This window comes from Pungitius pungitius, chromosome 3 (assembly GCF_949316345.1).
Source record: "Pungitius pungitius chromosome 3, fPunPun2.1, whole genome shotgun sequence".
Classification (NCBI taxonomy): Eukaryota; Metazoa; Chordata; class Actinopteri; order Perciformes; family Gasterosteidae; genus Pungitius; species Pungitius pungitius.
Genome location: NC_084902.1, coordinates 23223417 through 23234622, shown reverse-complemented (window position 1 = coordinate 23234622; position 11206 = coordinate 23223417). Strand labels below are relative to the sequence as shown.

At 42.9% G+C, this 11206-nt stretch overlaps 2 protein-coding genes and 1 non-coding gene across 5 annotated transcripts; 1 reads left to right on the top strand and 2 right to left on the bottom strand.

Moving 5' to 3' along the window:
- Window positions 1-516: 516 nt before the first annotated feature.
- Window positions 517-4753, bottom strand: nop58 (NOP58 ribonucleoprotein homolog (yeast)). Of its 2 annotated transcripts, none has more exons than XM_037472781.2 (15): window positions 4601-4753; window positions 4030-4106; window positions 3882-3934; window positions 3616-3740; window positions 3386-3522; window positions 3154-3218; window positions 2877-3011; window positions 2590-2735; window positions 2264-2390; window positions 1913-2076; window positions 1690-1824; window positions 1443-1504; window positions 1203-1348; window positions 1011-1114; window positions 517-910 (listed from the first exon to the last, which is right to left on the bottom strand). In XM_037472781.2, the coding sequence occupies exons 1-15, from the start codon at window positions 4643-4645 to the stop codon at window positions 842-844; spliced, it is 1590 nt and encodes a 529-aa protein (XP_037328678.1). In that variant the 5' UTR covers window positions 4646-4753; the 3' UTR covers window positions 517-841. The 2 variants fall into 2 exon arrangements, with proteins under 2 accessions (XP_037328678.1, XP_037328687.1); XM_037472790.2 differs by having other exon boundaries at window positions 1011-1111.
- On the bottom strand, window positions 2468-2551 carry LOC119223618 (small nucleolar RNA SNORD11B). The gene has a single exon (XR_005120963.1). It is a non-coding gene; the product is annotated as a small nucleolar RNA SNORD11B (small nucleolar RNA).
- A 480-nt stretch (window positions 4754-5233) lies between the features above and the next one.
- On the top strand, window positions 5234-9529 carry nufip1 (nuclear FMR1 interacting protein 1). 2 transcript variants are annotated; one of them, XM_037479779.2, is made up of 10 exons: window positions 5234-5676; window positions 6153-6226; window positions 6350-6448; window positions 6540-6602; window positions 6686-6762; window positions 6931-7023; window positions 7146-7312; window positions 7448-7582; window positions 8501-8745; window positions 8829-9529. In XM_037479779.2, the coding sequence occupies exons 1-10, from the start codon at window positions 5445-5447 to the stop codon at window positions 9321-9323; spliced, it is 1680 nt and encodes a 559-aa protein (XP_037335676.2). In that variant the 5' UTR covers window positions 5234-5444; the 3' UTR covers window positions 9324-9529. The 2 variants fall into 2 exon arrangements, with proteins under 2 accessions (XP_037335676.2, XP_037335667.2); XM_037479770.2 differs by having other exon boundaries at window positions 6347-6448.
- Window positions 9530-11206: the final 1677 nt, after the last annotated feature.

The following is an 11206-nucleotide window of genomic DNA, read 5'->3' as shown; positions in this document are numbered from 1 at the left end:
TCATTCTTTACACATGACGCCTATTACACATCTATCCATCCTGAGGGGAAAACCTGTTGCTCTCCACGTTTTTCACACCTGCAAAGTTTTGTTTCAGGGGAGTTTTATGCAGTGCCAACGTGAGGGCCTGGGACAGAGGATCTCATGTGTACAAATTATAGAGACCTCTGAGGCACATTAGTGTTTCAGGGAAAAACAAATTGAAATTCAAACGCTAAGACTGCATCAACCTATGCAAGGCAACAGCTTTCATCAGCTTTATGTTCATTTATTAAACTCAGACATCCACCAAGCAATTTGCATAGCTATGTACGTATATTTTATTAAATCCTTTTTGTAATAGAATTGTCTTAAACAACCGGATTCTTTAACCTAGCGTGTAGGACACACGGAAGAATCATTGTTATATATGAACATACACTTAAATATATTAATTCAAATGATTTATTTGACCAGTGGTCATCCACTGCAGTTTGAGTCTTGTATGAAATAATCATACACATTAACACTACTGACCAAATCGTAACAAAAATGTTTATTTCACCAGGGGTGCGTCACAAAGAAAGGGGATTTTGCTGAATTTAATACATGTCTAATGCAAGTTTGTCAACTGTCAAACCAGGATCAAACATTGCAAGAACAATATTTACATTTTCACTGATTCAATAACTAGAAATCTACTGGTTTTGACTGCATCATGCTCACGTTTATTAAAAAGAAGATTTTTTTTATGTATGGAAACGGGCAATCAATACAGCATTGTCCTTTTGATATAAATGTATGACACAGATGTAAAAGGACATAAAAACTAAAACAGAAAATATATACAGTCGCCACCATTTCACTCATCATCTTCCTCCTCCTCCTCCTTGATCTTTTTCTTCTTCTTCTTCTTTTTCTTTTCTGTTGACTGGAGAGACAAAAGTCAACACAACGAATGCTCGCTCTCTTCCAAACACAAGAACGCTTGTAGGCATATTGTGTTAGACCACGTTTAAACAGATCCCTACCTCTGTAACGGCTACTTCTTCCACTTCTGCTTCCTCCTCTTTCTTGTCCTTTTTCTTCTTCTTTTTCTTGGGAGTCTCCTCTGCTACCTCTTCCTCTACTACTACTAAAAGCACAGGGAAAACAAACGGTTAGCATCATGATCTCCATTGTGAGTGCTTTGCTACTGCATGGTAGTTTGCCATTTTACCAACCTTCTTGTACGGTTTGCTTTTTTGCCTTTTTGGATTTGACTGCCGGTGTTACGGGCTCTTCAGCCTCTTCCACCTCCTCAAACTTCCTCTTCTTTGAGGTGGAGGGAATGGTAGAATCCCCGGACGGATCGTAAATTCTCACTTCACTGGAGAAACAAGAGGGAATTTAACACCATTCATATTTATTTATATATATAGGGTTTTGTAATCTTAGGAATGGCTCCATGTGGGAATATTTACCTCTTGTGCTGGTATTTGTCTGCCTTTGCCATTGCTTTGCCCGTTCCGCTGATTCGTCTGATCTGAAGAAAAATCAATCGTTACAAAAACATAACAGCATACTGCAGATAGATACCAAAATAATGACCCATTAGTGGGGCTGTGACAATTATCTTTCAATGGAATCATATTTACCAAGCCCATACCAACTGTATACAATGACATTTGGGCCCCACATCTGACATCTTTCTCTTGTGGTTACACTTACTCCTTTCTCCTCCAGATGGCGTAGCCTGATCTCCAGTTTGGCTCGATTCTCCACTCCCATCTCTGCATTTGTGTCTTCTCCCAGGGCGTCATAACGAATGGCCAGGGCCGCTTTAGCAGCTAGCATTCTGGAGATCTGGATATATCAAGAAAGAAACAGCCATGATTATGGTCTTATCACTGGACAGGATCATTAGTCCATTCACATGTTCTTCTGGACTTACCTTGCCCTTATTCTTAGCACTGGTCTGGCCCACCAGGGAAGCATGGTAGATGAGACCGTACTTGGGTGTGTCTTTGCGGGTCTTCAGGGCTCTGAAGAGAGCCTTCTCTGCTCCGAGGATCTGCACGGTAGAGGCTGGATGCTTGGCCAGATTCAGAAGGGATCCTGGCAGCAATAGGAAAGACAAGTTAACAAGTTGCTCTCACCGGTGCCTGCTCATTGGGCCGGTGTACACAAGCTCAGATGAGGTAGTGACTTAAAAGCATCAGTCTTTTTCAGTGCAAGCGACATCATGTCATCATCATCACCGCTCGGCAGGTTTATAATGCTTCCTTTTCTGTCCGAGACTCACCTGCATGTGAGATGAGACGGGCTCCGACCAGCTCTCCCACCATCACGGTGAGGTTGGGGGCGATGGCCGTCATTCGGTTCTTCAGGTAGTCGTACAGTTGAGTTCGGTACTCTGTGATATCAATCACCTACAGAAAAAAGGGATACGATATTAAGTTATGTAGGTTATTGGACAGAGCAGTCCTGGAGCTGAGAGCAGCAGCTGCGACTGTTCAGATGAGGTAGTGACTGAAAACCCACATGATTGTTTCAGGGTAAAGACAACAAGCCATTATCATCACAACTGTCACCCGAGAGCTCAGATATTAAACAGTGAGAAAGACAAACCTGATCGCAGAGGTGCCTGATGTTGCCGATATCCTGCTCCGACACTTCGGTTCCCATGGAGATCTCAGCGGCCAATTTGACCTCTGCCTCGATTTCCTCTGGGAGGATTTCTGACAAATCAGAGCCGGCAACGTTTGTGCGGTCGCCTAGGAAACAGAGGGACACGTTGCATTACACACAGCAGTATAGGGTAGCTTACCAGACTCAGCTATTGTCAGCGCTTTGAATCTGAATATATTTGCAGCTGTGCCATACTCCTCTAAATAGTTAAATAGCACAAATTTTACCTATTTTGCGTACAGCTTTGCAGTAGACCAAGTTGTCAGTCACAACCTTTCCCAACTCTGGAAAGTGCCATCCATACCACTCTCTGCAGCGCATAATGTAGTTGTTGAGTTCCTTGTCCAGGTCATCTAAAAGAGCTGAAGAGACCGCGACAAAAAATACAGTAATCAAGCTGATTGTAACTGTTCCTTTATTCCACTAACACAATTACCTATTCATTTAATAATTGAAACGGGTTAGGGTATTGTGCTTTTGTTGCCTTATGAATACACAACTTACAGATGGCCTGCACAATCATAGTGTCCACCTTGTCTGGACTGAACTTCAGCTTGTAGCGGGATAAACTGGAGAACACAGGGGGAAAAAGTTATATTTCTGACGTCACATTGGTTTTCAAATTCCTGTGCTAGGCTGTAAATTGCTGCCTTAGTAGTAATGAATGTTGAGTAAAATCCACTGTGGAGAATTTCCACAGCAACTGTTACAATGCCTGCGTCCGTGGGCCACTTACCTGTGAGCTAATCCAAGGGACATGGCACTGATCTCCCTGGGGGGAAGGCCGGTGATGAGGTTCTCCATCTGACCCCTGATGCACCTCATTAGCTCAGCCACAGTAGAGTTGTGGACACAGCTCAGGTCCATCTTTTCCTGAAAAAAACCCCACACCAGCCATTTAGCATCAGGAACTCTTGCATCAACCAGTTAAATTCTAGCGATTTGCGTATAAATTTAATTACTGACTTTAATGACACCGCCCAGCTTTGCATCGCTGATGGCCAGCTGCTCATGAGCATCCTTTGCCACAACCTTCTTCAACACTTTCTTCAAACTCTTGCCAATTTTTCCTTCGGTTAGGGCAGTGGCAGCTGAGAGGTTTGGAACACCGCATTATCATCAATAACATCAAAATAAACAAATGTATAAAGCCAGTTGAATAGAACGGAGGTGGAATTGTTCTATTCAGTCCTGTTCAAAAGGTTTACTGTACCAAATACAAATGTCGTTACCTGCTAAGGCCTCTGTGGTGTCCTGAAACTTCTCAAAGTGCTTCAGTTTCACACTAGGAGGGGTAAAAAAAAGCAGACATCAGACATACATCCACACAGTATCACACGAGCCAATGTTGGGTGATTTCATTGCAACGTCTGCACTTACATTTTGTTTGCCTTCTCGGGAGTTTCAAACTCCTTATAGAGGCTGTCAACTTCTTGCAGCTTGGCTTCATTGAGGACCTAAAATAAAACAATCAGTTGTTTGTCGTTCATTTTAAAACAATTTGGACAGCAGTGGTTGGGTTTTTAGATTTATTGCTAAAATTATATTCTCAGAAATTGGCATTAATCCTACATTGGCACGTATTTTTCAAAAATACAACACATTGTCTTGTGAGAAGCAAGACAACCCCTTAAGTTCACTCAGCCTTTACTTGCACACGTGGTTACGGGGCCTCCATACTGCCGAGCTGCTTTAGTTAAAGGCTAAACGTCCCAAAATACGCATTACGGTCGGTTAGGAAAAGGTTTAAAACATACGTTCGCATGCTTGATGGCAGACAAAAACTAATTACGATCTATTCACGTTAGCGTTGTATACAAGTGAAGCAATGTGCGCGTGGGTAGCTCGCCACGAGGCTAAGCTAACGTATAGCTAACGAGTTAAAAAAAAGTAAAAAGTAAAAAACATTATTCAGTATGTGACATGAAACAGAAGAAGGGTATATACATACCTTGAATATCGCGTATCCAGCTGCGGTCTCAAATAAAACGAGCATTTTGACGGCAGCTCGGTTACTTTACAGAATCTTTGCGCCCTCTGAATGAAGAGCGTGCTGGAAACTGGCGACTCCACGCTGCTGCGCTGAGAGGAGGGCACCAGGAAGCCATTGGGTTGCCAAGTTCCTCGATTCGATATCCCCCGAAATCGGATTTTTTCTATAACTGTATTGTTTTTTTAAAACTGATTTTGAAACAACCCTGTATGGAATATGGGTTTTCATGGATAGCTAATATCCACTCAATGAGTATTTAATAGTTTAAACCTGCATATGATGTATGTTGGACTAAATCGTTAATGCAGAAGTAAAAGAAACATCAGTGGATTGGGTATTAGAAAACCAATCCACATATCTTATGACATAAACTGCATGATTTATTCGGTGGGTGGAAGGGTCAAAACAAATCATGAGTGCAGTAACATCAATTCCACGCTGTTTATTCTCTACAACCTGGCAACCTGAGAAACGACGTTCGAGTCAAATCTCGCGAGAAACCCCCACACATACTGCCTTGAGAAATACTACATTAAACCTAAAACCTACAAAACATGTTGTAAAGATCGTTGCAGTGGAGCATGGTTTGTTCAACTTCAAGACAACTATAAGCTACTGGATGGCGTTCATATTATTATTTTGATTGTGTTCATATGTGTTATGTACTTCCTGCTCTCGCGGAAGTGACGTATTTGAAACTCGAGCAAAACATGCACATGTGAGAGCAGCGCGGTGAGAAAAACCTACGATTACTTCAAATATACTTTATCATCGTTGCGAAGGAAGACCTCAAGCGCGAAGTATGAATGACCAGGGACACTACCCCCCGCCGGACTTTGGCTGCCCCCCCCAGGATACCATCCCAAACCACCAGCAGCACACAAGCGGCTTCCACCCGAGCATGTGGAGCTGGGGCGAGACGTCCTCCGAGCCTGCCTGGGACCACAGCGGCCAGGCCGGGTGGCAACACGGGGCCGCGGTGGGGTTTGGTTCCCCGCCAGGTCGTGGAAACTATGGACATAAACGTCCACACGGTGAGTTATCTATCACGTTCATTACCCCCCTCCTCCCCCCTCCACATGCAAATATCACATTTATATCACAGTCAAAAGGCAGTCTTAGTGTCAGCAATGTCTCACTGTAGTTTGAGTGTTGTCTGTGTTAGTACTACAGGGTGCATTTTTTCCTGAAGTAATACAACTATGAGGAATTCATGTGTTTTCCATTATGACCATGAAATCACTCTATGTTTAGACAAACCGATATTTTAAAACACTGGAAAAGTATTAAAGGGATGATCCTGCAATTTATTGTCAAAAAATGAAATGAAGCTGAAATAACCCCAATGACATCTCAAATACACCATCAGGGTCACAGAAGACAAAGCTAACGAGTGGACCGCTTCTCTTCATACTAAACCAAGCTTGATATGTAAAATTGTTCCCCCAAGATTGAACAGGTGATGTTTTTTGTAACGCTGTAGTGCCTCTAACGTCACTCCTGTCTTCAGGTCAAAACTTTGGTCACGGATGGCATCGGGGTGGAAGACAGGGTTACGGACCCCCCAACAATCATGGGAAAAGGGTACTTATCTGTTGGAACATTACCACTTAAATCATGTCCATGACTGCAATAATCAAACGACAGATTGTGCTTTGCACTGAGAATAAGTCCAGCTGCAGACTATCCTTTTGTAATCAACAGCAGAACAAGAAAGAACCTGAGTATTCGTATTTTTGCGACACCTGTGACCGCGGCTTCAAAAACCAGGAGAAGTTCGACGAGCATGTTTCTCAACATGTCAAGGTAATTTAATACATCTTTATAAATTTTAGAGAGATTCCTGTTTAATTGTTGCTTTTTAATTTATTGACTACTATCAACTGTTTTTTTGTAGTGTTCTGTGCCAGACTGCAGCTTCATGGCTCATGAAAAACTAGTCAGCATCCACTGGAAAAACGTAAGTGAAATAAATCTCTGTATCTGAAACTCTGTGTTTTCCCTTTGTAAATATATCAGTGTTTTTTTATGTCCTGACAATAGAACCATGCACCGGGTGCTAAAAGAATCAAGCTGGACACACCGGACGAGATCATGAAATGGAGAGAAGAGAGGCGCAAGTCAGTATTCTAAATTCAGTTTCCATTGTTATTTATCTCTGATCTATTAATTACATTCTGTTAAGGTAAGGTGATCCACATTTTCGATGTGGTGTTTGTACATAGATTGTGAATAAGATGCCCACTTGAAATAAGAATAAATTCAATAATAATAATTTGACTTTACAGGAACTATCCAACACTTCAGAATATGGACAAGAGAAAGAAAGTTATGGAAGAGCGGGAAGAGACTGGAGCAGTTCTGGAGACGGCTCAGTTTGGGTAAATGTACAAATCCATAGCACCTTTCCTATGGTTTTCTTTTGTCGTCAATATTCAAGAGAATATTTCCACTCATTTAGTGTAACCTCACTAAATTTTAACCTTGAATATTTGACCCCCAGGCGGATGAGAGGCAGAGGGCGAGGGCGAGGCCGTGGCTGGGGCAACCGCGGGCGTCACCCTGGAGGCCCTCACCCATCAGACAACAGGGCCACGGGAAAACCTCCCCCCCCCACCCAGCCTCAGATGGACAGAGATCCACTGGCAGCGCTGGCCAGTAGTGATCATGGCGAGTGACTCCTCTAATGTGTGGAGGGGGCAGCCATCGAACATAGACCGTCAACCATCCCCTAAAATATGTCATATAATGTAGAAATAACTCTACTGTAGAGTTAATTGATATGCGTTTCTCTTGTGCTTCAAGATTCCGACCGAGAGGATCCGGGCCCCGAGTCTAGGACCGGCGGCGTGGTCGTGGCTCCCAAACAGATGAGCTCAGGTCTGGGCTCTCTGGTGGCCAACTACGGCTCCATGAGTGAAAGTGACGAGGAACCAGAAGGCAAGTTTAACGCCCTCCTAAAAACAGACTATTAGTTATCAACAGTCTGGTTAAGAGACGAGTCGGACTGAAAATTATGACTTATGTGACTTGCAGATGGAAACGCACACATTATCTGTAATAAAAAGCCACTGTGACAAATGGCTATTAATGAACTTCAGCATGACTTCCCAGTCAGCTGCAGGCCCCTAGTGTTCGGCGTTTGGTAGTCTCATGCCGTCATTTGCTAGCGACCAACTTTTAAGGTTCTAAAGTCAAGAGTGGTGAATTATACCTTATAAAACCATCCAAGAAATCCACTGAGTTCAATAAGAGGGAGTCACAGGTGCTAAATTAAATAACTAATTTACCGCTTTTAAGACTCTTCATGCAGACACTTGAAGTAGATCATCATATTTCAGAAATTCAACATACTTAGAGGATGCTTGCACTAAAATCTCAGCATATGCACAGACATAAGCAATTAAGAGCAGGCATACAACACTAAAACAAGAGGAACATATTACTTTTCAATCTAGGCTCTGTTAGCTGTATTTTTGAGTCACGTGTGAAATTATTTGGGTGAAAATTTCTCCAGCTGGAAGTATAAGTTGTTTAATTTCTTTCCTTAAATCACAGCATTGGGAATTCCTTAATGTGTCTGTAGTAGTAGGGAAAATACAATTTTGTGAATAGCAGACAGAAAATGTAGAAATTACACTTAACTAGCCTCGTTATTAATAACTGCAGTGAAATACCTCTGGCTATAGATTTTTGATTTAAGCCCCAAGAAAGAATTAAAGAGTTATTATGAGATTAAACAATATCATAGTTAAATGTTTTGTGTTCATTGAAAGACAAACTCCACATTAGGATACAACATGTAACAGGAATAAAATACACTTACAAGAAAAACAATCATTATTTATTTTATTTCAGCCTTCCCTATTCAGAGAGCCAAAGACCTTGTGCAAGAAAACCAGGCTCTCCTAAACACAATACCACACAAGAATCGGGACAGAGGGCCCTCTCATGGCCCGGAAACCTCCTCACAGGTTACAGAGGCCCTTTACACTCATAATGACAGACGAGGAAGAGGAAGAGGACGAGGACAGCGAGGACGAGGAGGAAGGGGAGGACATCAAGACCCACCGCAGTCGCGTCGTCCCACTCTACTCGAGATGGTATTATTCAACAAACATTACAAAGGATTCCAGATAAAGATAATGTAGATAATGCAGCTTCTTCTTTCTTTTCCTCTGCTTAGTTACTGGCCCCGGATATCCGCCATGAGAGAAACGTTCTCCTGCAGTGCGTACGCTACGTAGTCCGAAACAACTTCTTTGGCCTGGAGAGCGGACCTCAGGACCAAAGGGCGACAAGAGTTATGGTCACACCGCTGATCTCAACCGGCGAGCGTGCAGAGAGGCAGGAACAGTTGTCGGATACAGCCCTGGCTCTGTTTGCTCCTCCGGTTGGCGCAGAGAGAAGTTCAACAGATGTTGAGTATCAGGAGGAGTTAAAAGCAAGTATGGCTGTAGTATTCGAGCCGTATTTGCACGCATGCACAGAACCATGTAAGGATCCTCCCGTGGACTCGGCAGCCAGCGAGGAGCCGGCTACCGGAGGTTTCATCGGAAACGCTGAAGAGACCACTGTGAAAGACTGCAGCCTCAATTCCACAGGCACTGAAGAAATCAGATCTGCTTCCAATGCATACGATGACGAAATATGGGAGAATCCTGGTGCTTTTATGTCCTAGCAAATTATTGAAATGTGTTTTTGTTGCAAGGCATGAAAGTGAGACATTTGTCTTTCAAAGGTTGATAATACTTGAAATTGTTATTTTTCAATGACTATTATTTTTGATGTGATGTTAGTTTGACTAACCATATTAAGTTATATTTTTGTAACATGCTTTATAATGAAGTTTTTTTCCTGTTGAAATAAATCATATCTATTGATCAACCAACAAAATGTTTGTTCAACTACACTCACCGGCCACTTTATTAGGTACACCTGTCCAACTGCTCGTTAACACTTAACAATTTCTAAGCAGCCAATCACATGGCGGCAACTCAGTGCATTTAGGCATGTAGACATTGTCAAGACAATCTCCTGCAGTTCAAACCGAGCATCAGTATGGGGAAGAAAGGTGATTTGAGTGACTTTGAACGTGGCATGATTGTTGGTGCCAGAAGGGCTGGTCTGAGTATTTCAGAAACTGCTAATCTACTGGGATTTTCACGCACAACCATCTCTAGGGTTTACAGAGAATGGTCCGAAAAAGAAAAAACATCCAGTGAGCGGCAGTTCTGTGGGCGGAAATGCCTTGTTGATGCCAGAGGTCAGAGGAGAATGGCCAGACTGGTTCGAGCTGATAGAAGGGCAACAGTGACTCAAATAACCACCCGTTACAACCAAGGTGGGCATAAGAGCATCTCTGAACGCACAGTACGTCGAACTTTGAGGCAGATGGGCTACAGCAGCAGAAGACCACACCGGGTGCCACTCCTTTCAGCTAAGAACAGGAAACTGAGGCTACAATTTGCACAAGCTCATCGAAATTGGACAATAGAAGATTGGAAAAACGTTGCCTGGTCTGATGAGTCTCGATTTCTGCTGCGACATTCGGATGGTAGGGTCAGAATTTGGCGTCTACAACATGAAAGCATGGATCCATCCTGCCTTGTATCAACGGTTCAGGCTGGTGGTGGTGGTGTCATGGTGTGGGGAATATTTTCTTGGCACTCTTTGGGCCCCTTGGTACCAATTGAGCATCGTTGCAACGCCACAGCCTACCTGAGTATTGTTGCTGACCATGTCCATCCCTTTATGACCACAATGTACCCAACTTCTGATGGCTACTTTCAGCAGGATAATGCGCCATGTCATAAAGCTGGAATCATCTCAGACTGGTTTCTTGAACATGACAATGAGTTCGCTGTACTCAAATGGCCTCCACAATCACCAGATCTCAATCCAATAGAGCATCTTTGGGATGTGGTGGAACGGGAGATTCGCATCATGGATGTGCAGCCGACAAATCTGCGGCAACTGTGTGATGCCATCATGTCAATATGGACCAAACTCCCTGAGGAATGCTTCCAGCACCTTGTTGAATCTATGCCACGAAGAATTGAGGCAGTTCTGAAGGCAAAAGGGGGTCCAACCCGTTACTAGCATGGGGTACCTAATAAAGTGGCCGGTGAGTGTATATTATAAGCTTGATCTATGAATATGGTTGAGGTGCAACGTGTAGTTTTTGAGTTAGAAAAAGAAAGGGAACCCATGTTAATTGTGTATTTTTTGCTCTTGATTACATTTAGAGGTGCAATACAAACATTCACAGAGTAAATTCTCAAATACGCAAATCACTATAACAAAGACGGATACAATCAAAATAAAAACATTTTAAAGAATTTTTTTTGAACAATGATACCCTGTATCGACCCTTAAGGCTTACATGACATTTCATTCATACGAATTAAACACGATGAAATGGTTGTATAAAGGTTTAACGTCACTGCTCATTGTCGAGAGCTGCACCGCCCACCGGTCTGCCCGAGACTGTAAAACGAGCGCCGCTCTGTCGCTTAGAAACCACCTTAACGTTTCACCTCTCTAACATTTGGGTAGCAACAG